General features: G+C 39.3%; 2 protein-coding genes across 3 annotated transcripts; one reads left to right on the top strand and one right to left on the bottom strand.

The window, feature by feature from the left end:
- Positions 1 to 957: 957 nt before the first annotated feature.
- Positions 958 to 10,391, bottom strand: tmc1 (transmembrane channel-like 1). Its single transcript, XM_067521346.1, has 20 exons — positions 10,374 to 10,391; positions 10,130 to 10,166; positions 8,350 to 8,806; positions 8,079 to 8,267; positions 7,872 to 7,962; positions 7,703 to 7,784; positions 7,420 to 7,526; positions 6,252 to 6,350; positions 5,901 to 6,043; positions 5,664 to 5,808; positions 5,382 to 5,576; positions 4,888 to 5,067; positions 4,652 to 4,804; positions 3,650 to 3,778; positions 3,418 to 3,485; positions 3,044 to 3,283; positions 2,832 to 2,957; positions 2,618 to 2,696; positions 2,167 to 2,293; positions 958 to 1,533 (listed from the first exon to the last, which is right to left on the bottom strand). The coding sequence occupies exons 1-20, from the start codon at positions 10,389 to 10,391 to the stop codon at positions 1,310 to 1,312; spliced, it is 2,889 nt and encodes a 962-aa protein (XP_067377447.1). The 3' UTR covers positions 958 to 1,309.
- A 6,610-nt stretch (positions 10,392 to 17,001) lies between these two features.
- zfand5a (zinc finger, AN1-type domain 5a) lies at positions 17,002 to 24,288 on the top strand. Of its 2 annotated transcripts, XM_067522358.1 has the most exons (7): positions 17,002 to 17,245; positions 20,539 to 20,700; positions 20,880 to 20,909; positions 21,258 to 21,354; positions 21,464 to 21,549; positions 22,059 to 22,184; positions 22,331 to 24,288. In XM_067522358.1, the coding sequence occupies exons 2-7, from the start codon at positions 20,541 to 20,543 to the stop codon at positions 22,477 to 22,479; spliced, it is 648 nt and encodes a 215-aa protein (XP_067378459.1). In that variant the 5' UTR covers positions 17,002 to 17,245; positions 20,539 to 20,540; the 3' UTR covers positions 22,480 to 24,288. The 2 variants fall into 2 exon arrangements, with proteins under 2 accessions (XP_067378459.1, XP_067378460.1); XM_067522359.1 differs by lacking the exon at positions 20,880 to 20,909 and having other exon boundaries at positions 17,003 to 17,245.
- The last annotated feature ends 1,132 nt before the right edge of the window (positions 24,289 to 25,420 follow it).

The following is a 25,420-nucleotide window of genomic DNA, read 5'->3' as shown; positions in this document are numbered from 1 at the left end:
GTAAATATAATTGCAGGTTAGTGAGGTGTAACTAATAACACAGGCCCATTTATTTTAAATTTGAATGAAGTTGAGCAGAATTAAGCTAAAATCTGAGTGTCTGGATTTTCTTTTTTTTCTGTCCAAAAAAGAATCATGAGTGTTTAGGTCCATCAAGAGGTGACTGAGTGATCCATTTCAGCCTAGCCAGCTGGGTTAAATGGCTTACATGCCTAATGAATAGTTTAATACTTTGTCCCAGTCACAGGTCTCAAGAAAGCTGTGCTTAGTATTTAAGGAGCAAGAGAAATTTCAAATTAACCACTGTGGTTTAAAATGATCGTGACTTCAAATTTCAACTAACTTGACAGGATGCTGTAAGTTAAATGAGTTTACCAACCTAAATTAAAACATGGTTATTACACAAGATGCCTTTCAGAGACAGGAAAAATTTTTAAAACACCTCCATGATTAGTTCACATATTTTAAAAACATGTCATTAACATAATTAGTTTGGCGTGATAAATGGTAAATGGTCTGCACTTATATAGCGCTTTTCTACCTATTGGCACTCAAAGCGCTTTACACTGCTTCTTATTTACCCATTCACACTCACAATCACACACACACTCATACACCGATGGGGGAGCTGCTATGCAGCTGGCCAACACTCACCGGGAGCAACTAAGTTGGGGTTCAGTGTCTTGCTCAAGGACACTTCAACATGTGACCAGAGGAGCCGGGGATTGAACCAACAACTGTGAGATTGGTGGACAACCGCTCTACCTTCCTGCGCCACAGTCGCCGTGATGAGTTGTTGTGATATGGTAAATGGCCACTTATATAGCAATTTTTATCCAAAGTGCTTTACAGTGTTTCTTCTCACACACACACACTCACACACTGATGGCAGTAGCTGACCCACCGAGAGCACAGTGACCCTGTGGTCGGGTGACAACTGCCTTACCAAGTGAGCTACAGCCACCTCTTATATGATATGAATTAGGATGTGACCAACCTGCACTGTTATGTACTGTATGCTGCACAGAAAGCTTGACCAAATTTCAAATATATTTATAATTAACGGCAGACTTTATTTGCTAAATTAACACTTTTGTTAATTCTTATTTTAAAAACAAGGTTCCGCTACTAATTTAAAAAAATTACAGTTTCGCTTTTTTTAATCACAAATACACAATTTAAAATCACTAAGAATTTTTTACAGGGGACCAACTGCCATCATGAATCTCTGTTCAGGGAAGAGAATTACAGTTTGTATCTAAACATTTTTGTTTGAGTCACATTTATTAATATGCTGTTTTTCACTCTCTCAGTGTCTCTGCAGGCTTGGCGCCCTATATATCCTGGGTTCACTTTGCTGAGTGAAACCAGGCAGGTATCCAGGAGCACCATGGATGTCATGGTGATAGGTCCTTGGGACAGGGGCTCTGGTGGCTGGAAGTTGGCGTTCTTTGTCTCTACCAGGAGGAGGAGGCTCACATCCATTCTTACTATGATAAAGCCTCCGGCTCATGCCATGGTTGTCCTCCACATCTGCTAAAAGACAAGGTAGAGAAATATATATTTTCACATGTGGGGAAAAAAACATATCCAAAAATTATATAGTATAAAGTAAAATCCACTTGAAAAAAATAACTCCAAACATTATTAAAAGACAGTTTTCTCTCTCTCTTTCCCTGTGTGTGTGTGTGTGTGTGTGTGTGTGTGTGTGTGTGTGTGTGTGTGTGTGTGTGTGTGTGTGTGTGTGTGTGTGTGTGTGTGTGTGTGTGTGTGTGTGTGTGCGCTTGCTCACAGGCTTGTACCGGCTTGTTCAGCCGTGCTGAACATTCATCATAAAACTACTGGAAACAGTAAACCATGTCAGTCCTGCAGTGATGCCTAAACAGTTGCTGAAGCATTTAGGCCAACAAACAAACAATGACAGAGTTAACAACTGGGGGGCTGGTAATGGGAGATGCTGAGTGAGCACAATATAAAGCAAGTCAAATCATCATTTACCAAAGGACTGCAGAATAATGAAGCTTTATTGATTTTTTCCTCTTCATTTTGATTATTAAATAGCAGGAATTGATCTTTTTAAGAATTTTTGACTGGGCCTGTCTTTTTAACTTCAAGGGGAAAAAAATATTATCTTTTGTTTTAATTTGGCCTACTCAGAAGTCTCACCCTCCAGGTCCTGTAGTGAAGCATCGTGTTGCTCTGTAGTCTGTGATGCTGCTTTTATGGCCTCCTCTAGATCCAGCTGTGCTTTAAGTGCTGCTTGTTTGTTCTTTTTCTTGTTTTCCTCATTTTGCTTGAAAGGGGCACACAAGCAGTATAAGATAAGATGGAAAAAGTCAAATCACAACGCTTGGACATGTAGAATATTACAACTTCAGTTTCTGAAACCAACACATTGTTGAGAGTTGAACCCACTGGTTTCTGTACCAAAGCCGTTACACTGGTGCTCTCTACTGGAGTAATAATACTAATACAACTACTGTGCAAACAGACAGACACCACGGTTGCCTCATGTAGTTTTTTTTTAGTATCTACAGTTTAAGTTGTGACATACATGTCACATCCATTCTTGAAGCAATATCCAAATGGGAACTTATTCTTATAATATTTTGGTTACCATTTGTAGTTTCTTCTTCAGTTCCACATTAGCTTCTTTGTAGCTTTTGGATGTGGATTGCAAATAATAAATGGCCAGTCTGAAATATAACATAACAGATTGACATCAAACCCAAGTAAGGACACCAAAATGAAATGTTAATGCAAAATATGATTTTGATCATAAAGAAAAATGTATATTTATTCAGTCTGGGGCTGAGTTTCTGTTGACTCACATCATAAGCAATATAAAAGGAAGAACCAATCCTGGGTTAGAGGCATAGCTGAACACTTTACTGAACCAGGCAGGGAAGTCAGACTCAAGCGTCTCATGGATCACATCAAACATACGTTTTTTTCCACTAAGGAGAAGAAACATTAGTGTAACATACATTAAAGTCAAATAACCAAATTGCAAATAGTCTACCTGTTGAACAAGTCTTACTACCTGAAAGGTCCACAGTCAAAAGAAGGAGGAATGGTGACAATGGTATAGATGGCAGGCAGAGTGGACAGGAAGAGAATGACAAGCAACATGGCCATATAGAAGTTGTTGGAACCAGAGGCCTTGAAAACTCTCTCTTGTGGCACATTACAGCACATCACAGCCCAGCACTGCAGGTACATGGACACATGGAGCCGGAGGACGTTCAGGGCAGGCAGGCAGGGAGCATAGAAAGCACCCATCCTGGAGCAAAACAAATGGCAAAACACTGAGGTCAGGCCAGGCATTAAGTAGGTCTGCATTACCCCCATCCTATTGGTTTTAAAGATAAAAAGTGAGAGCATGCTTGATGTGTTACAACCCCACTGATGTTTTACCATATCATTCCTTGATTGAAGATCAGGCCAAGAACGTTCCCACTGACATCAAACTCTGAGTAGGATGGCTTTCAAAAACACAATAAAATGAAAGATATAACTATTCTGTGTGATATTTCTGTTTCCCACATTTAAATTCATATCTCGAAAAACTCATTATAAATGCATTATATCCATAATCTGGATTTCCGTAACACAATGGCATATTCCTAATCAGAAAAAGATGACTCACAAATCCAGCTTCAAGATCCCAACACCAGCAGTGATTGAGAAACCGTACAAGTACGGCTCTCAGGAAATCACCAATCAGCAGTGTGATGTAGGTTGTCATAGTATCAGAAATGATCAGACGGACAAACTCCTGCAAAGGAAGAAGTAATGTTAAATAATAACAGTTATGTGTGCTAATGTTGAGTTTTAATGTACACTTTAGAAGAAAGAATGAGCGTTTTCTTATGTTGATGATATTTGATATATTGTCTTTCCCACCAATATTTAATAAATGGAAACAAATACTTGAACCTTGGTTTGTACTTTATGTCATTCCTATATTGTCTTCAGTTTTTCAATTGTTTTTACTGTCTTTGAGAGCTAAAAATTATGTTTGCATCGTTGACCAGTAAAGTGGATTCTGACATATGTTGTTTGAGGCAAACATCATGGTAATTATTAAAAATTCAAAATTCAAAATAATTTATTAATGTAAGCAATTAAAGGTCATTGTTGAACACAGTTTGATCCAGTTTCAAGTAAATGTAATTACTATTTGGCAACCCAAAGCTTGCAACAGTAAATAAAATGTGACAAAATGCAATCCATTTTAAAACCATTAGTAAAAGTTGGCTTAGCTGAAGAGTTGTTGCCCACTCATTCAAACCAAGCCAACTGTCAGTCAATCAGCTGTCCCTGTCAGGTTTGTACCAAAAAAATCGGCCCTGAAAAGCAGCACAGTGAAATATTATAATTCTATACATAATAGATTGCAAATAGAAAGTGGGAAAATCGCTGAAAAGTAAAAAATGTGGACTTGTGCATTAAATTGTGCCACTCTTTCAAAGAAAGCTGTAAGCTTAAAATTAATTGTAAAATAATCAGCATTCCAATATCACATACTATATATAAAATGTTGCATTATGTTTGTATTCATTCATATGGTTATATTACAATATCCTATATTTTATTTATTACTAACCAACTAGTACAACAACACACAAATACAGACAAGCACACTAACCTGCCCAACCATGGTCTCCCAGCAGGGCCCTCTGGCTACATCAGCAGGGTGGATACTCATGGGTGAAGCAGTGCTGTTTTCCGATGCTGTGCCATTGTAAAGACTGGCTTCCCACATGGTTATATTAAACTTAACAACCATTTCCTCATCCCTCTGAGACAAATATACACAATTCAGATACAATTTGACGTAACAAGAAAAAAGTATTTTACTTGTGCACACACACCAGCTCTCACTTTGAGGTTGATTTCATCCATTAGTGCAATGATGAAGGTATAAAGATTTCCCAAGAACAGGGCAAAGATGCGACCCAGCTGCCACTGCAGGGCAACACGAGGGTGGTAGTTCTCCAGGTTGCTGATGACATCAAACAGCATGGGGCAGAACATTCCCAGTAAGGACATGACCATGTTAACCTGAGAAACACGTGGGCGTTAAACTCATAAATGACATGTAAGGACACTTATCGGCTGTACAGACTTGTTTTTTTGAGCTCTAGTCAATTTTTAATAGTCAAGCATAGTGTATTTTCTTATAAAAAGTGGACATAGACAGGTAGAGTTAAAGGTGGTATTTTACCATTTGATTGATATGGCTCATGCAAACTCTTTGAAATTATATTATCACACCATTCTCCACAATGTACATGTTCAGGAAGAGAATGATTCATATACTTTTCTGTCTACATTATGTCTCCATGACTCTTTATTTCTTTCTTTCTGATTTGTACCTCATTTCTTTCCCACCAGGTGTGATTCTCCAGTCCATCTATAGCAAACTTCTGGGAGCGACGCACTACAAAGTAGATGAGATATCCACTCCCTGCTAAGCAGCACAAGACCAGGAAATTGGCCAGCACCCGTAGGAAACGAGTCAGGTGGATGTTGTCATCCTTTCGGCTCTCTTGCTCTTCTAAGATTGCCTCCTGGAGACGTGGAGGGGTGTTAAACAGTGTGTAATTTAAAATGGCAATAATTACTTTGATGTAGTGTGAAGATTAAGCTTCACCAACCTTGAAACTGGTGGTGATGGAGGCAAATTTGTTGTCGGCAGTTTCAGGATTTCCTATCAAGTAGTCCCAGCTGGTGAACATTTTCCAGCTGAAATTAAAGCTGTTGTCATCACCCACCCCAGACTCATTTGCATTACGGGCCATCCTTTAAGCAGAAATGATTACAGATTCAGTGTGAGATTGTATCTTAAGGTAATTATTTCATTAATTCATTAACTGTAGCCCCAATAAACTTACGTTCTAATGACCACCATATAACTATAGGCCACTGTACCCACACCAATCAGGAAGTATGACAGAGGCATACGGAATTTAAGCCAGCCAATGGCGCGCTGGTTATTGTAGTAGCCATAAAAAAGGACAGAATATTGAGCGTAACCCTGTGGACAAAAGTCTTAGTTGGGGTGACTTGCAGTTACAGATTTGTACATTTTGCAGGTGAGAGTTTCTTTAAACATATTGGACAACAACCTGTTTTAAATGACTGGTGCAAAAAAAAACATGTAAACAATTTAAAAATGTGTACATGTAAGAAAATAAAAAAAAATTATTGAGTTATATGATGTCGCACACATGTAGTGAACTGACCCCGAAGTCCCATAAGACTGCAAAGTCCATGGCACTGGCCTCCTCCGCCCTGGGTACAGTCTTTCTTGGGATGCTGCCATATGGCTTTCCCATTAATGCCTGTTAGAATAATAGTAAAAGTAAAGACAAAAAGGAAGCCAATGACGGGATGCTACAACTGGGATATTACAACATAATTTTGTGGTTCCATTTAAAAAAAACTTATGTTTTTTTGTTTTTTACCAGGGAAATAAGGAAAAGATTTTCAGTAATCTTGATAGAATAAAGAAACAAATAACTTTCTAAAGGCCTGTGCCAGAAATCTTTTTATTTTAGACATCCATTTTTTTGATCTCCCACATTTTTGGCAGAAGGTTTGGTGTTGGTCGGCAAAATGTTTTCATTTTGATAATCAGCACCGGCCAACCTATGGGTCTGATTTTACTAAATGCTGTTTTTGTCTGTAATAGTTTTATGCTAGATCCAATCTGAACACAACACAACATGTTAAAAGCTTCTTTTTAATGCTATCACCTTATACTTGTATTTGACTAAAATAGTTACTGTGTCTCTTACTCATTAAATAATACTACAGGCCTATGTTATGTTATGTTAGAGGCTGCAGCCTTTATCTTCATGGTTGCATGTTGTCCCTGTGCTTGCGTAAATTTCCTCCCACAGTCCAAAGACATGCATGTTAGGTTAACTGGTGAATCTAAATTGCCTGTAGGTGTGATTTTGAGTGTGAATGGTTGCCTGTATGTGTATGTCTCTCTGTATTGGCCCTGAGATAGATTAAGGCCTGTCCACAGTGTATCCCTCCTCTTGCCCAATGACAGCCAGAGAAAGTTAAGACAATGAATAATTAAATTCCTAAAAGTAGTCTTCTATGACCAACTACAAGTATGAACAGGCTTGACAGCAAGATATAACTGTCTCATTATCAATGTAAAAACAACAAAATGATGTGTCCACTATTGATAAATAGGGCCCAGAACTGGCCATTGAGGCACACCACAAGAACATTTGAAAAATGGTTGTCACAGAGATTTGGTCCAGCAGCAATCAGGGTTATTGGGGGAAAGGAAGTTTAAACCATGCAAACAAGGAATATTAATGTGGAAATAAAGGGGGGAAAGCTCAACTACAGATGCAATACACAGAAATTATGACAAAAATGGTGCCATACCTCTGGCACCATAACCAGGCCAAAGGTCAGACCAAACAAGATCATGTTGATGCCATACATCCACCTCAGGAAGATAAAGTAAGAGGCAACTGAGGAGCCAAAATGACCTGAGAGGCATCAGGAATAAATGCTAAGATGTTAATGAAATCTGAAAGCAAGAAAACTAAACATGAGCATTTCAAAACACAAAGTATGTGTAAATATATATATGTATGTCTTGAAAATTATCATTACAGCCGGGGCTACGAGACGAAAGAAAACAGTATTTGTGAAAAAAACTTACTTTCAATGTCTTTTATTTTCATCTCCCATGGGATGCAGGCAGTTTTGAAGTTTTCAAAGTCCCGTTGGAACTTCATCCATTTCTAATAAAATCAAATACAATTTTAAATGATCCATGTATTCATTTAAAATAATCAAATTATTACATAAGTGAATCAGTCATTGCTTGCCTTTGTCATCATGACCTTGTATGCATAGAGCTTCCTGCCTTTGCCTTTCCCCAGAGCTCCTTCATATTTCTCCATAAACTCCTGAGACTCCCTGTAAAAAACTATATATATATTAATTTAAATTTTTAGGGGTGACACGTTCAATTACTGCTGAGAAATGAGGAAAGTGGTCATTTTAGGATTCTGACTTAATCGATAATAAAGTACCGTAAGGTGACAAGCTTCTTTTTCATTGGCCACGGTTTTCCCCTCAGACTTTGGATCAGCTTCTTCCTATCATCCACAGCTTCCTTCAGCTTCTCCAGCTCCTCTGGTGACAGAGACTCTGGTGTCACCTCTTTGTCCTCATTGTCTTCTCCTTCACGGTTATCTGCCTCACTTGTCTCTTGCTCTGAACTGAGGCATAGCAGTTGTTTAATATCTTTATACCTTCAATTCACCTCAACAGGAATTTACAGATAGATGAAGAAAATTTTACCTTGTTTCAACTATTTTCTTACGTTTTTTCTTCTTCACATCCTGTGCTTTCTTCATCACTGTGTGTTCACCTCTTTTCGTTTCTATCTCTTCTTTTTTGACACTTTCTTTTTTTGTTTTTCCCTTAGCATTTCTTCTACCAGCATCACCCTCCAGCTGCTTTATTTTTCTTGTTTTTACATTTTTAATATCCTTTCTCTTTTTTGTGGCTATCTCACTTTTTATTTTGCCCTGTTCCTCTTCATCCTTCTCAATTCTTTTTTCTTCTCGATCCTTCTTTGCTCTCCTTCTCTTGCCCCTTTCGGTTTTCTTAGGACTGACCTGTAATTCCTCTGCCTTCTCTCCTGCTCTAGATGTTCCCTTATTTCTCCTCTTCTTTTTCTCCCTCTCACCATTCCTTCTTTTATCTCTGTGTCTTTCATTTTCCTCTTGAAAATTGGAGTCGTCATCCTCATCACCTGTGTTGATAACATAGATGCTGTGTTGAGTAAAGTGTTAAAACATGTAGTAAAATGCTTACATTTCCTTAAATACACAAGAACATGAGAAGCACCATAACATTTGCTTCTCGGTCACTTATTTGTTTTTAGTGAGGTGTCATAATCCTTTTGTATTTGGAACAAAGCTCATGATGCAGGGGCAAAAGGGAGTGTATGTACGGTTTGTGAAGATAAAATGAACTGTAAGCAGTGAAATAGTGGGTATAAAGTGTCAAAGAAAGAAGTGAAGGAATAAAAAAAACAGTATTCTATGAACATGAAAAGGTTTCTGGCAGCAATGAAAAAGGACTCCTGTCTCTGTTTCCTCAGTGCATTTATGGGTAGAAATAGTCTGAACCACAGGACACTGTTTATTTGATGGAATAAAGTTACCATGTCAGTCATCTGGACTGTGTTAAGACACACAAAGGCCTTCATTTGTAATTGTTCAAGTAAGAAAATAAAATTGGCATGTTTCTATTATGTAATTAGTAGCTTTGTTTTGATAGAATATACCTTTTGTAATTTCTTATTAGCCTATTTATCCCTGTCTTTTTAATGACCCCAGCTTTAAGTTTTTTTTATACCATTAACCCAACAGTGACCCTTTTCACTTTCACAGCCTACCTTATTGTGTACCTGGCACTATTGTCCAGCAGTAGTGGGGGATGTAGAGGAAAACAAAAAGGACCAATGACAGACCAAACAGATATTTATGTAGTCGACCCTTTGATGTGTGGCCTTAGTGTAACCGGAGTGGCCAGCACACAGGTCATTATGGCCGTGTGCAATAGAGGGGCACAAAAGAGACAAACAATGGCCTAATGAAAGTAGATGGGGTAGCTAAGCCCACAATGATGGGGAGACAGCTATGGGCCAGAGGCCAGGTTCCAGATATACAGCAGAGTAAGTGGGATGTAAGAAAGTAGTGGGTTATTACGTTTGTGATGGTGCATAGGTGACTTTTTCTCAAAAAACCAAACTACTATCTAAGTAGCTGTACTGTTTTTATTTAATAAATTTAGAACCCTTTTAAATTGAATAAATAAAATGTGTTCAAATCTGTCATCACATCTAGTCATTAATAAACAATAAACAAAGAGATGATCAAGAACACTTACTCCTAATGAACACATAGATAGATACAATCTCAAAGTTCAAGGCCTTTACAGCATCTATCACCATCTCCACAGGAACAAAGAATCAATGTCTTATCGTCTGGTAACCAAATTCACATGTCACATAATTTAAAAACAAGAAGGGAATTTGATTGATGGAATATAAAAATGGTTACGGTCTTACTGTCATTCTCAAAGGTGATCAGACAGTCTTGTGGCATCTTCCTTCATGGCCCTTTAGCTCTTAGAACAGTCTTGCAGCATCCAGTGGACTCCGGTGGATCTGTGAAAAGCTTCAGGGTCTCAGTTCTCCTCCTTTATAGGGAAAGATGCCGTTCATCCAAGCCGACACACTGACATGAGAATGATGTGTATGTGTGTTTGTATGAGTGTGTGTTAAGGGGCTGGTACATGATAAGTAAGTTTACTTTCTCCTCGCCACCCATCGACCCGAAACAGGGACAATGAAAACATGGAAACCCTAGAGCCCTTCAATTTCACTAACTATTAATTATTTATAAGAGTTATGACTGCCTTTATGCAGCTGCATGTGTGTGTGTGTGTGTGTGTGTGTGTGTGTGTGTGTGTGTGTGTGTGTGTGTGTGTGTGTGTGTGTGTGTGTGTGTGTGTGTGTGTGTGTGTGTGTGTACTTCAAGGTATGTGTGTGGACAGACAAAAAAAATTAGGGTTATGTGAGCAGCAGGCTTAAATGAGGGTGGTGGCTCTTTGAGACTTGTTGTATGGTAACAGATGAATTAGCTGTTAGGCTTCACTGACAAATGACATTCAAATCACATTTACTTCATGTGGTTAAATGTCTTCATGGTCTACAATCTTCAGTTTTCATAAAATAAAGGGCAATATCTAATACAGTCATATAAGACATATTCCTGTGGTTTTGTTTAACGATTTTCTTGTGGAAAAAAGTTCATCAATTTACATAAAATTGATCATCCTGTTGAAGTACAAGTTTACATTTTAAGGTTTGAGTGTAAAAGTGGAGATAAGTTATTCTGTTTATTTTTAATAGGAAGATGTTCCATTCACTTTCACTAACTCCTTGGTGACTCATTCCTAACTGCTTTGTCCTTAGGTATTGAGAGAATGTAGAGTGTGACCTGTAGAGGGCAATGTTGCCCTGTTAGGAATGTTTATATTTTGATGCCCCTGTTTTGGAAAAGATTATTTTTTCCCTGTATGTCTGCAAGCACAAAAGACGTATAAACATGTTTGTATACATCCGCGCATGTGCTGCAGAGAGAGGAAGAGCAGGAGCGATATCAGTTTCCCAGTGCCAAAGTTAGCTGCAACTTCTAGGAAATCTTTGAACAGAGAGATGAGGGAGGTCATTGAGGCTACTTGAACAGAAAGTGGCATCAAAACAAATTGCAAGACGAATCTGGCTATAAATGGATACATCAGTGAGGTACAAATACCAAATAAAGGATAAAGAGGCAGCAAGAGATTTCTGCTGTAAAGCAAATACTGGTTAAACAGGTTTCTGGTTTAAAAATATGCATAACAATGTTTTTTGTTTGGTACACTCAGAGTTGTCCCAGTTGTACAGGAAAATCTTGCTGTGGACTCTTAACTGGAACTATTGTGTTGTTCTAAAGGAATATACCTGGGACAAATTTGTGGAATCCTTTCTACATGGGCAGACTATACCAAGGCTAATGTTTTTGCATGTGCAACATTTTTGTAAAAACTTTTTTGTCAAACTATGTAAAGCTGAATGATATATATGCCTGTTATTTTATTAATATGCAGAACGCCAGAGTATTTTAAGCAGAGTTTTGAAAAATAAGATTACAAATGTAAAAATGTTGTCTCTCAAATGTTCATATGGTATGTGTCTGTTCTGATGAGTGTACCCTGTACACATTGGTGTCTGGCCAGGAAGTGATGTGCTGCTACGCTATGCATATACAGCACAATTTGTCTCTGCTGATTTTGTGTGTGTGATAGAGACACTCAAATAATTTGTAGCTATCAATGTGCAGGCGTTAGTTATTCATCCATCTGTTGGCTTGATAAAAGGCTACTGAGGCCTGCAAAGTGCCTGCATGTATTGCGTGAGTCAAACAGCAGCTTTGTAACAGATGAATGGTCTGTCAGCAAGGTCACTGTGCTCTAATGCAGGTCAAAGAAGCAACAAAAACAACATAGGCTCAGAGGAAGTCTGTTTAGTTAGGTATAAAAGCATTGCACTACATACCTTGCTGAAAATAGAAGTCAGTGGTTAACAGAGAAAAGTCCTTATCAGAAGGAGTTTTTATGAGCAACAATCTGCAAAGCAGAAGAAACCTAATCAATTTAAAATAGAGACTTCTTTGCAGCTTGGCCAATTTTTTTAAAGTCAGTTTCCTTTCTGTATTTTAATTCTGCAGTAACAATTGAAAAAGAATGCACAAATACTGTCTGTATGAGTGACTTCACTAGTCTTTTTCTGCCAGTGAACTTTGTATAGCATTAACGTGTCCTCGTGCTCCAGAGTTGTTGACATTCAATCTAAAGCAGCAGGGGAGTTGTGTCCCTGAGGAAAGTGAGCTGACAGGAGAGACCAGGTTTATCAGGTGTGACTCACACTATAAACACATTTTTGCCAGAGGGGCTGAAAATAAGCCAATCTCTGCATAAAGAGAGATGTCATTACAAGATATCAAAAGTTGTTTACTCAGAAGATTGTCTGGGATGAATGGGCAGATTGTACACTTGAAACATACAAAACATTTTCTTGACACCCTTGATGTAGCTCCATATTTTGCAACACCAATAAAGAGAGAATAAGGAAACAGAGAGGCAAATTGGACAATTATTTCATCCTAGAGTCACATGTTTACTTTGAAACTTGTATAGCTGGATTTTCTCCCTCCTCATTTTACCCTTCACTAAATTCCATTTTTCCTGTTTCTGGAGGCTTCTGTACTGACTGTTGCACCACTGTGAATGTAGTGGTAGAAAGTAGACTTTTGAGGAAGGTAATTCCTGCCCTATCAAGAGCCAGCAACAAATAGAGGTATAGAGGAGGTTGGAGAGTAGATGGAGTAGATGGAAGAAAAGTGTATTTCTTGAACACCGTGTTCATGGCACAGCTACAGATAGACAGTATGTAGGTGTAAGTGAGTGAGAGAGAAAAAGAGAGAGCGTGGTAAGTATGCATGAGTAAAACAGCGTGCATCAAGCAGGGAGGCGGACTTTGTCAGACTATGTGGTTTATTAGGGGATGGACTTGGCTGCTGCAATTGACAGATTATAGAGGTGGAGGAGTGGTTTGTGCTTGCAGACAGAGAAGCACGTGGCTAGGCCTGCCTGCACGAGCCAGCAGCAACAAAGACAAGCCAATCTGGGAAGCAGAAGGGGACACGGGGCATCTGCTGCACACACATGTACGCACACACTTTTTTCTTTCACATACACACACACTCAGATGCAGGGGTTCACGTTTGTTCACCACATGCAGACATGCGGTCATACATAGAATCTTACATGCTGCAAAGGACAATTCCATGCAGAGCTGCATGTTGTTGTAAATGGCAAATATGCATTTCAACATTCTGCAGCTTTCCACAAGAGCTGATTAGCTCCAACAATCACCCATATACCCATTTATGGTTAGGTTTGTATTTGTAGAGGGAGGAGAAAAGAAGAAGGAAAGAGTTTAGACAAAAAGCGTGAGCTGAGAAAGTTTTGGGTGGGCTCCACCCTTGTCAGAAATAACAAGAAACACATTCATGAGAAATGCAGTAGAGCTGTGAAGCAGCTTAAGTGAGGAACTGACTGGTCAGTAAATGCTGAATCAACAGATCACATTTGATTAAGTATATGTGGATCTTTGCTCTCTCTATAAGTCTCTCTCTTTCTCTCTTCAATGTCTGATAGAATGCCTAATACCTCCTGTCTAAACACTAATCTCACATTTCCTCTCGTCTTAGGACTAATTTTTCCACCATAAGTGGAAGTGACGAGGATTTAAAACAAAGTTGTCCCTGATCTCCACAGAATTATACAGACAAGCTCCCTCTGTTCACGAAATGTTTGTCTTTGGCTATGTTAACACACACATACAAACATTCGCATACATGGTCACTCCCTCCACGGGGCCTTTGGCCACAAAGTTGAATGTGAAAAGAGCAGGGTGGGGGGTAAAGTTTTAGAGCAATGGTTTTAGCTGGCCTCATAGCTTATCAACCCCCATGCACAGCTTATGTAAATGGATAAGTTGCCATTTCCATCACTAGGCCCTTTATCAACAGTCTCTCACCACACCGACACCAGACACAGGCAAGCTGTGCCCCTGTGTGGGTGTGTTTATGAGTGTGAGTGAGTGTGTCAGATGGGCCAAAGTCTGCCTAGTAACTAGTAATCCTGTAAAAAAAAGACAGAAAGAAATAGATGCAAATGTAGCTGTAGCTGTCACCATAGCAATATTGTCACTTTCAGGTGCTCACATGTTTCCTTCATGCTTGCATACATACAACCACACATTATCCACTCACCCACACACACACAAACACCAACACAATGGTACCACAACCTAGAAACACACACAGTTCTATATGTAAGTCATGCTATGACAGTGAAGGGGGATGGGTAATGATACACAACACCTCCCACTCTCTAGTCAATAGCCCCCCCCCCCCCCCCCCTCCTTTCACTGAAACCCATAAACCTTCACATACTAAACTGATATACATTTCACATACACATGCTCCTTCTTTTCTGCTCTGCTCAGGGCTCTGTTAATACAACACTCTCACACAAAGACTTCAGTGTAAAACATAGACTAGGTTTCCCCTTGCTTTCCCCCTCCCTCCCTTGTGCTTTCTCTGCTCACACATGAAAAGATTTTGAGCTCATGTCTGTACCATAGCAGAACTGTATGATACACTGAGGACAATTTGTGTAAAAATGCCACACGCTGACTTTTCACAAATATTATTCAAACCTTTCTTTATATTATACTTTTTTCCCTCCATATTTGTTTCTTGCACATCTATACCATGTCTGTTGGGTTCTCTGTGACTGTGAATACTACGTTCACCTTCATTTGTTTACTTTATTTGATTACACTGTCTCTTTAAGCAGAGAACAATGTCCCTTGTTTTTAAAGACCCTCCCCAGGCACACTGGTTGTAAACTGTATGCAAATGAACTCCCTGACGTCCAAGTTTGTCTTTGTTAAAAGCAGTAAGAAAAGAAGAAAACGAAAACATCACGTGCCAGTGGGCAAGTTACTGAAAATTATTGGCATGAATGTATCATTTAAAATCTTGTAATAAGTAATAATGTAATAACTATTCATTTATTACACGTAGTAACAAAGAGATATGGTGTGGCTTGTAAATGACTCAAATAATCACTGGGCCGCTATAGTGACTTAGATAATCATCAGGCAATCCACATTTAAATGAGACAATCAGACTAAAGATGAACAGGGTTTGCCAGGTCTACTCAACTCTCTCAGTCCTTTTGTCTGGAAAGACAGGGGGGGTTGTGACTACATTCCCCCTTAAAAATTTAGGGGAAGACCAGCAGCAGCACTCTACTTTCACTTGGCTATATCTTATTTTTCAGTTTCCACATGAAGTCTGGTTTTAACTACAGAAAACAGACTGTATAGAAAACAAAGGCTTCTAGTATGTGCCATCCTTTCCACGAATCCTCTCAGTGATAAATGACAGCATGTTCCCTTAAACACCACTAAACTGTCCTATCCCAAACATGACTTAGTGCCTGGGGATGTGTGTGATGTTAAGGAGGGGAATACGCTGGGACTTGTTAAACTTGCAGGACAAACTATACAGCGTATATGACACATTGCACATGAATGAAAAGAACGTGTTTTCCAGTTTCACAAAAACATGTTCAGTACCTGATAAGCTCTTTTGATGTTGGTGACTGTTGGTAAAAAAACAGTAGAAAAGTCAAACTGTAGAGTTTTGGGCTTAAAACTACGCAAAAACTACCCCATCCAAAGAATTTGGATTTTGGATCAGAATCCAGCTTTAAACCAGATAAAATCAATGTTGTTTAGAATCCACACATGGGGTTAAAAATGCTGAGAACATCAACTTAGTTTGCTCCATGGTAGTTACAGTGCTCTTTGCTGGTCCTATGTCACAGTCCTTTTCTAGTGATACACCCTGAAACTATCCTGCTGCTTCCCAGCTCTTATCTTTTGTAGTCTCCCACAAAATATTTTGACACTCTGAACGTCAACACAATTGTGTTTTCGTATGTCTTTGGATCAAGAATTGCTCTCACTTGGGACAGAACTTTAGAGAGTTGTTAGAAAGTTAAGATTTTGTTTTGGTAATAGGAGTAGAGCTGTGTTATCTATGATACTGAAGAAAGAATGACCTGTCTTGGACTTGTACAAAGCAACTTAGAGGTGAGGAACACAAACTAATGGCAAAGGCCATCAGGAGCAACTTGTTGTTCAGTGTCTTGCCCAAGGCCATGTTACATTATAATGGCCAGAAGAGCGGGGGATTGAATTCTATATGTGTTGTTTCGCTCCTTCCCAGAAAACATGTTTACAATGTCTCAATGTCAAATGAGTGTGAGGGTGGCCAAACCTACTGTCATCTAGATTTCTCCCGAAACAAACAGGCTTGTATATCTTTCTAGTTATAAATCTGCACTTGTTTTGTTCCTTTGACAGATATACTATGTGGCCCTACTATGTGGCATGAGGGGTGAGGCTGTTTCCACAAGAAAACAGCCCTGTCAGAGACATAGGTTTTTTTACAAAGGCATCCCCTGAAGATCACACTTGTTTTCCTTTTTAGTCATGTCAGCACCATTATTTGTCAAAGTGGAGTCATCTAAGTGGATTGCTCAATAAAAAGATTCGTGTCCTTGTAGGATGATGACGAATAGAAGTGTAATAACGCAACCTGGGCTACGCGCGTGCGCAGACTCGACTACCCCGCCCCCACCGTCTACCATAACTGTACATTGTGTTCGGGGGCTCCGCGGGCAGCCAATGGGGACACGTTGTTTTACCCGTGACATCATCCGGCACTCCTCTTACTAAAGAAGGAAACAAACATCCAGCAGAAGGAACGGGAGTCGGAGAGAGAAAGAAAGAGGGGCGGTGGGGCGAGAGGGAAGGGAGAATTAAATCCATCGAAACCGTGTATGACACCGAAACGACGCCACATCAACATAACTACATAGAAGGAAAAAGGGACGTTACCAGGACCTGCAATCATCGACATTTTCTTTTCTTCTGCCATCCCGAACGGCCACTTTTTCTATTGTCTGTCGAGAGAAACTTCATCAGTTTTAGCAGGTGATGATCTTGGATTATTGCTTTTTTTTAAAACCACACGGATGAATTTAGCTGTGAGCTCATCTTGTTGAAGTACATGATTTGAAAGGGTTGTTAAAACTGAGCTGATGGTCGGTCATGGCGACCTTTAACGGTGGATTGAAAGGTCAGGTAGTGTGTGCGCGCGATGGTTTTGTGTAGTTAAATTTTTTTTGTTTTACATTTTGATATAAGTGTATTAATTTATGTATTTGCTCTTGGTCGTTGAAGTTGTCACCACCTTCTCCTGACTGGAAATATCACAAGTCGCTGCGTGTGGTTAAGGAGGAAAAACAAGGAAGGGAGCTACATGCAGCTAGTGCTGGTTTACTGCTTTTCTGTTTGTCTGTAGCTGGGGGATGGGGAACCAAAGCCAGCTAATTCCTGTCTAGAAATAGAAAATTCATTAGTCGAATAGACAAGTACCGCGAGACAGTTGTGAAATTAGTTCGGTACATTTGCTAAAATATGAAATGTGTCCGTACACCCTCTCCTAACGTAGTGTTTGCAGTACTTTAGACTTTGGAGGGCTCGATGTTAGGAGCCATGTGGCCCCACCAAGTCGTTTCTAAGCACTAAAGAGTGATTATATAATCGAGGTTTATCACGTAGCTTTGTTAAAGACACATAAAATCAGTAGAGATGCTGTGAGTAACGGGAGATACTAAATGGTGTCTAATCAGGAAGCAGATAGATTTGAGACAAAGGAAGAAAGAAGAAACAAAGGAGACCTCACACTGTCTAGACTGAGGGTTATTTCAGAAAACATTGGTGCCGTTTCCTTTTTGTTGGACTACGATGATCATTTGAAACCCTTTGTATGTACAAAGACAATATCTTAGGTCCGGTATCAGTCAGTGAGCTATTTCTATTCTGTATTACAGTGAGTGTGACTCAGTAGTTTTAAACCCAACAGGGCCTGAAATATGAGCTAACCTTGCAGCTGATACAGCGACACAGTCTTCCTCTTTTGTTTGCGACAGATTATGACTACATTGTCTTTCAAGAAGCGTCCAGTAGGCCATTGCATAGAAACCAATAAACGCAATTCTCACTTATATCATATTCATGTTTTGTTGCAGTGGCACAAGTGTTTGGAAATTTTCAAAAGGAAGTTGGTGGCTAATGCTTGTGACTGATAATCTACCGTTAGCTGGAAAGCCCCAAACTTGTCCTGCCTGATAGATTTTGCCACACAACTGGCATATTTTGGATGTTACAGCATCAGTAAACAAGCTGCACATTTGTAAATGAACAGAAATGTACATTAGCTATTTGTTAATCAGGATCAATAAGTTATAGTCTCCAGTTGGTGATGAGAGTGATTTCACAAGCTAGCCTTCTGCCATTTTAACATACCTGATGTTTCTCTGACAGCTGGACACAAGCATGACAGCTGAACTACAACTGTCCCTTGTCCCTTAATGTCAGCAGCCAGGTTTATCTATTAGCAGCCATGGGCCTCTTTGCATTCCATGTCTTATCTTACATGGTGTTTTTGTTATCAGATGTGATAAAATGATGACATTTATATTCTTCCTTTTGAAAAACATTTCCTAAAATACTATTTCTAATAAGATGGGGTCTTGATTTCTAGCTCCAAGTGTGTAACTGTCTACTTAATAAGCTGGTGTTGCTGTTGTGATCTGTTGTGGAAACAAAATGCACTTTGTGCCCGACAATAGGAATGTTTCACTAGTCTTTACCTGAACATATGATGTTAATGTAGAAAATGTAATTCTGGGCTTTTCCAAGAAAACCGTTTGAAAAGAGGAGAGGAACGGGGGAAGCTTCATTTTAATAGTTAGCACTTAATCAGTTGTTGAGGTCAGGACACCTCGGTTGAACTTACAGGATATTCTGAAACAACTGCCAGCCTTTCCTGGAACATTAAGCTCGACTGCCCTGTTTGTGACTGTGAGCAGAATATAGACAAGGTTCACACAAACATTAGCAAGCAGCTGCCATGTTAAAGCACAACAGGGCCAAGGGTTGTTTACAAGGGAAATATAATACTGGTGCTGATAGTTGCTAGCTATTTATTATTTTCTTTCTCTTTTTTGCACAAGGGCAGGGGGCTTCTGATATGAGTTGATCTGATGCAGTAACAGTCAGGACAGAGCGGACAGGATGTCTCTTACCCCACTAATCTAGGTCATCATGTCCATTCATTCATTGTGTTTAAGGAGTTTTTGATCTGTTGCCTCAAAGGCAATGCCATTACACAACTTCCTGTTGTATTGCATTGCAGCAGAGCAGGGCAACAACGTCATAGGGCTACACGTTCTGCCAAGTTACGCACATACAGGCTTGTTTTCTGGGCGTATGTGAAGGGAGAAATGACTCAGGAAGTTTTTAAATGCCTTGCTGGTTAAAAACCAAAGGGATGAAAAGGGCGATACTTTGTGAAACTGTCAACCTACTTTTTTTAATGCTCACTGTTATACTTTTTTTTATTATTTATATTATGTGTCTTTTGGTATAGACAAGAATTTGTTTGATATTTTGTTTTTGTTCTTTTTGTCTAAATTACTGATAATGAGTTGGTGCTTTGTTTTGTATCTAGACGAAGGAAGTGAATACCCTCACAAAGGAGTGTTAGTTATTTTGAATAATGATTTGCAAGTGTTGTAATCATGACATGGACTGATGATGCAGGATTTGGTTTTAGGGTAATCTAGAAATCCATTGTCAGTCTTGAATTTTTTTTTTCCCCCATATGTAACATAAGTTACCTTAGCTATGAGGAAATTACTAGAATTAGCCTTGAGGAAGGAGAAAAGTTAATTTAAAAAATAAAGTTTCTAAAGCAGTACACAGATATGAAAATGAAAGATTGGGTAGCTGATAGGAAGAGCCATCAAAACTGTTCAGACCTGTGAAATTGGAAGAGAGAGGGAAGAGAAAAAAGCTGATGGACAGAACAGAGTCCAGCTTCTGCCAAAGGTACTGCATAAAACACAGTGAGTGTTGTTTGTTCCCTGGACTTCCTGTGGAGAAGCCTTCATTACTGTATTTGGGCTAAAGGGCAAGTCAAAACAGGCTTGTTCTCTGGTTTTCATAAAATGACTCTCCTTTATTCAGTCTACCCTGTTGTCTCTGCAACAAGTGTCTATAAAACCATATTGTCAGGACAGGAGGGTCTTTACTGTAAAATGTGTCCTGTGATGGAAAACCTTGTAACTTACAGTTGTGTTTCACCCAAGCTGATCATGCCGTAAGAGACTTTTTGTTTGTTTGTCTAGTGTCTCACTCTGTGTCTCTCTCATACTTAGCAATGGCCCAAGAAACAAACCAGAGCCCGGTGCCCATGCTTTGTGCCACAGGCTGCGGTTTCTATGGCAACCCGAGAACCAATGGTATGTGTTCTGTCTGCTATAAGGAACACCTGACACGGCAGCAGAGCAGTGATCGCATGAGCCCCCTCAGCCCCATGGGTAAGATGGCAAACAAACATGTAGAAAACAGCTAGAGAATCATTTTCTGTGTTTAAAATTAGATGAGTGACCCAAGGATCTGTAGATACTGCTTTTAAAGACAACCATTTCTTGGCCACTCGGCGTATTTACCCAGCACTCTTTTCCCCCCTTCTTTTTTTTCCACCCTGTAATGAAAGACAGCTGTTTTCTACATCAACGTGTTCAAGGTTGGGGGAGATGTTTATTAACGTACTAATTTCAAAGGTCAAAAATTTAAGTTTCTCAAAATATGATACTAGCAGCTTAGTTGTAGAACTTGTTTTTCAAACAAAACAAACACATTGAAAATCTTGTATAGTGGTTTGACAAGGTACATGGTCAGATACCTTGATACAAAATCCCCTGAACAGATTTCTCATTATTAAGCAGGATTGGTATATTTTTATCTCAACAAAAATAAAATACATGGCTCACAAAACTGTTTTTGTATCCTCTTTCATTTACCTGTTAGTGTTTGATTTTGTTTTCTGTTTATGTGTTGTCTAACAGTTTATTCTGTTGTTATCCATGCTTAGCTGCTAGTCCTACCTCAGAGGCCTCAGCCATTCAGAGATTAGAAGCCAGTCTAGCCAAGGTTGATGCCTCCCCTGTCTCTTCACCAGATATGTCTAGGTAATTATAATGTTTTTTGACAATTTGACTCTAGCTCTTTAGATATTTCTTTAAAGCCGGCTTGCTTTCTTTCTGCTCATCACTGTTGTATCTTTGTGTAATTCTCCAGAAATGTTCAAGGATCTCTTCCTGTGACTCAACAAATGACAGAAATGAGCATCTCGAGAGACGACAAACCAGAATCCCTAGAGCCTGGTAAGACACCCATACATTACCGCTATTGTTGTAAAAGAGGCCTTTGTTTGACACAAAGATAGCTTCTCACAGACAGACTTCTTCAGGCAAACATGGTCTTCTTGGACCCACTGCAGCCACAGTTTATTTTAAATAGTTAGATGCATACTTAAAGCCCAATTCCTAGTTTTACTTACAGCCTCCAAGAAAGAGAAGCTGCCTAAAATAACAATGTGTCAAAAATACCTAACCTCATATTTGCCGCCGCCTGCCAGGCTCTTCCTCAGAGTATTGCACGGTTTTCTACCAAATAAAATAGAGGCCAAATTATAGATAAGAAACAGAGTGATTACCATTGTATTGGGGCACAAGGTACATATTGTCATTTAACAGTGTGTTTGCCTATCTTATAGAACTGTGTACAAAACTAATTTCTCTACTGCTGTTGCAATATTAAGATATAAGATAAGGGCATATTAAACTTAGCATGACTCATAAATGGTTTTTCACTGTCTTTTCTTTACATGTAGTTGTAAGCCAGCCTGCTGCTTCTAGTCCTACTCCTGTAGCTTCCAGCAGTGAAGAAAGCAAGAATGACACCCCCAAACCCAAGAAGAACAGATGCTTCATGTGCCGCAAAAGGGTGGGGCTTACAGGTGAGCAGAGGGACATGAAGGGTCATGGGATGCAACCTTAATATTCCTGCCAGTGTCTTAGGTCGTGACAATTGTTTTACTAGTCACAGATGTGAAGTTTTTTTTACTACCTGCTTAATTTTTAACCCTTACTTTTGTGGTTCCAGGGTTTGACTGTCGATGTGGCAACCTGTTCTGTGGAATCCACCGTTACTCTGACAAGCACAACTGTTCCTATGATTACAAATCTGAGGCAGCCGCCAAGATACGTAAAGAGAATCCTGTTGTGGTGGCTGACAAGATCCAGAGAATATAGATTTGACAAACTTATGGCAATTGGCAGCAACAATGATAAGACCTTTGACAAAGACTGGAGTATCAGTGCAGATCTTTGAAATGACCACTGACATGAGTGGCAAAGTGAGGATTAAAAAGGACTTGATTTACAAAATTACAACCTCAAGAAAATAACGGGGGGAGAAAAAATATGAAAAGATGCTGTCTGAGGGTGATGCATGAATGATCACTTTTCTCCTTTTTTCATTAGTTTGTTTTATCTTATTTTCTGTGGTGTGTTTGCCACTGTTCAGTCTGTTTTGTTTTTTTGGAGAATATGTAATGTCTTATAAAAGCAGCCCAGGCTAACTGTCCAGGAAATGCTGTGCTTCTTTCACCCAATCCAGGCGCCATCTTGTGCCAAACTGTGGACAGCCATTTTACTATCATATGTCTAACACTGGCAGGTCTTTCAGAGCATTCAGACTACAAAGGAATAGTCAACAAGTTGTGTCCCTTAACCTTTGAAATTCCTGTTGTGTGCTCTGTTGGTACCAGAGTCAGTACGCAATTGGAGAACCGTACAACTGTCCCCCACCGTGCACAAGGGGCTTTGTTACTTTGTCTCCGTCCTTCCTAGCTTTACCTACCTCACAGCTGCTGTTAGGCTTTGTTGTCTTCCCTTTTACTTTGTTTTCATCAGCTTTGACCCCAGAAGAGCAATGGATCATCTTAATAATCAGCCTCAATGACCTTCTGATCAGCATCTCTGTGTTGACTTTGAGTGGTTTGATTGTGATGAGGCTGTTTCCATTGTGGCTGGAGGTATCACGCTAGAGGGACAAACGCATCACTTTTTGTTTTACTTAATCCACAAAATTTCAATGACCATAATGGGTGAAGAAGCTTCCCGACTGGTCTGAGCCCAGATTGTTATCACAGACCCCTGGTGCAGGGCTGTGTGTATCAATGTGTGGCCTGAGAGGAAGGATGGCACCCTTCCCTGACAGGCCTGCTAGGTGAATTTAGGCTGCAATATTGTAGGGACATGAATGAATGGGATTGATGCATGAGTTACTCTTCATCTGCATTAGTGTTTCCATAATATGCCATCACTGAATTTAGGGGATCAGACATTTTTAATTTGCTGAGAAACAATTTTGTTTTATTAGCTTTTTAATTTTTCCGTTGAGATTGATGTTGGGGCATGTATTCAGTGCATTTGTGGAACTAGGGTATGTGAACCATGTTGTTGTTTTTGTTTCATGCGCTAAGTGTGTATGTGAGTGTGGGGGGGTGTGTGTTGTTCCCCAACACCATTGTCTGTGGAGCTACCTGGTTTATCAGCACATGTTTACAAAACTACAGGAGCATGCCAGAGCTAGATTTCTAAAAATAGTAGATACCAAGGTTAGGTGTAGCTACTCATCTGTCTAAGAACTATTGGTCTGTGTGTCTGCTATACAGCACCGTAGAAAAGTGAGCGTGTGTGTATTTGTGCACGTGCATGTGCACATAACCTGTGCAAATGTGTGTTTTCACGGCTGCCTGACACATTGGAACCCAGTATGTTTGTGACTTGTGTTAACCCTTTAACCCTATTTTTTTCTGTAAGGATCTGTGTGTGTGTGTGTGTGGTTTTATTTTTTATTTTGTTTGTTTTTTCATTTAAAAGAACTGTATGTATCTGTTTGAGTTTTTCCTTTTCTGATTCTTAGTTATATGCAAATTTGTACAAAAATTTAAAAAACAGCAAACTGTGTTGATATTTATGTATTACATATAATCTTGCTATCCAGCATTACAACAGAATAGTATCATGTAAATAAAACTGTACAGAGAGAAATTACCATGTCTGATCATGTGTTTACTTATGCATCTCTTCATTCCTTAATATTTTTAAAGTTTTAGTGAGATTTCTGTTTTTATTTAGATATTTTCTCTAAAGGTACACAATGTAACACATTTTATAGCCTTTATTTTACAGATAAGGCTGTTGGGCCAGAAGGGGAAATTAAAATGGAATCATTAGGTTCATTAATAGTTGGTGTAGTGATATGAATAGAAACTCATGGCTGTTTGGAGAGATTGAAGTAATAATGAATCAGCACAAGACAATATTCATTATGACCATTGTGTATAATTTTATTCAATAGTGGAGAAGATGCATATCAGGACCTTCACCATTACCCTCTAATATCTGGCTAAGCAGCCTCTTTAGAACCTTCATTTTAAGGCAGAGTGTTGGCAACACAAAGTTGCTAGAGACTCCTTTCCACATTTTGTCTGGGTCACAGGATAAACTAATCCTAGGAAGACAGCGATCCTGTTCCACTCATATCTAGGTTACATGCAGGACACATTACGTGTGTGTTTCAGAGTTAATGTGCTTTTTCTCACTTAGGAGCTTGGAGGCAGAGTGTGTTCACAGATTGTGTCAGAGCAACAGCTGTTAAGACAGCTGAGGTGTGCCCATGTGGTGTTCTTATGACAGAAAGCCACAGTGATCACATTGTCATGACTCGTACCTTACTGTTAAATACTGCATGTTGTTTAAGGCAGGGGTCAGAAGGGTGGACTTCTTCATTATCAACTAGGACTGATGCCTGCCTCCTGAATCACATCTTATAGAATGAGTATATACAGTTGCAATAAAAAGTAATGGCACAATGTCCTGGTTTTCTGCATAAGTTGGTCGTGAAATTTGATCTTTACCAGTGTCACAAATATCAACAAAAACATTTCTGAACTGATAAAACACAAGAAGTCCTGACCTATGTCTTAACTTAACACACCCATTAAACATACACAGTGATGGTGGAAAATGTAATGGAAACAATATTTAATGACTAATTGAATCACTTTGGCAGCAACAATTCTCAAGCAAGCATTTCCTGTACAAGGAGATTAAGCCAACCATCCCTTGCTTTAGAGCTGCACAATGTTCAGGAGGAATTTTGGTCCATTCTTCCTTACAGAAT

Source organism: Channa argus, chromosome 11, assembly GCF_033026475.1.
Source record: "Channa argus isolate prfri chromosome 11, Channa argus male v1.0, whole genome shotgun sequence".
Taxonomy (NCBI): Eukaryota; Metazoa; Chordata; class Actinopteri; order Anabantiformes; family Channidae; genus Channa; species Channa argus.
This window is presented reverse-complemented; position numbering and strand designations above follow the sequence as displayed.

Excerpts from the sequence above, each read along its gene's own strand:
- tmc1 (XM_067521346.1), bottom strand. Across the intron at positions 5,809-5,900 it reads TATATGGTGGTCATTAGAAC|GATGGCCCGTAATGCAAATG; the intron begins GTAAGTTTATTG and ends TTCTGCTTAAAG. Across the intron at positions 2,697-2,831 it reads CCTTTTATATTGCTTATGAT|ACTGGCCATTTATTATTTGC; the intron begins GTGAGTCAACAG and ends GTTATATTTCAG.
- zfand5a (XM_067522358.1), top strand. The coding sequence starts at position 20,541 with ATGGCCCAAGAAACAAACCAGAGCCCGGTGCCCATGCTTTGTGCCACA. Across the intron at positions 21,355-21,463 it reads TCTTCACCAGATATGTCTAG|AAATGTTCAAGGATCTCTTC; the intron begins GTAATTATAATG and ends GTAATTCTCCAG. Across the intron at positions 22,185-22,330 it reads CAAAAGGGTGGGGCTTACAG|GGTTTGACTGTCGATGTGGC; the intron begins GTGAGCAGAGGG and ends TTGTGGTTCCAG.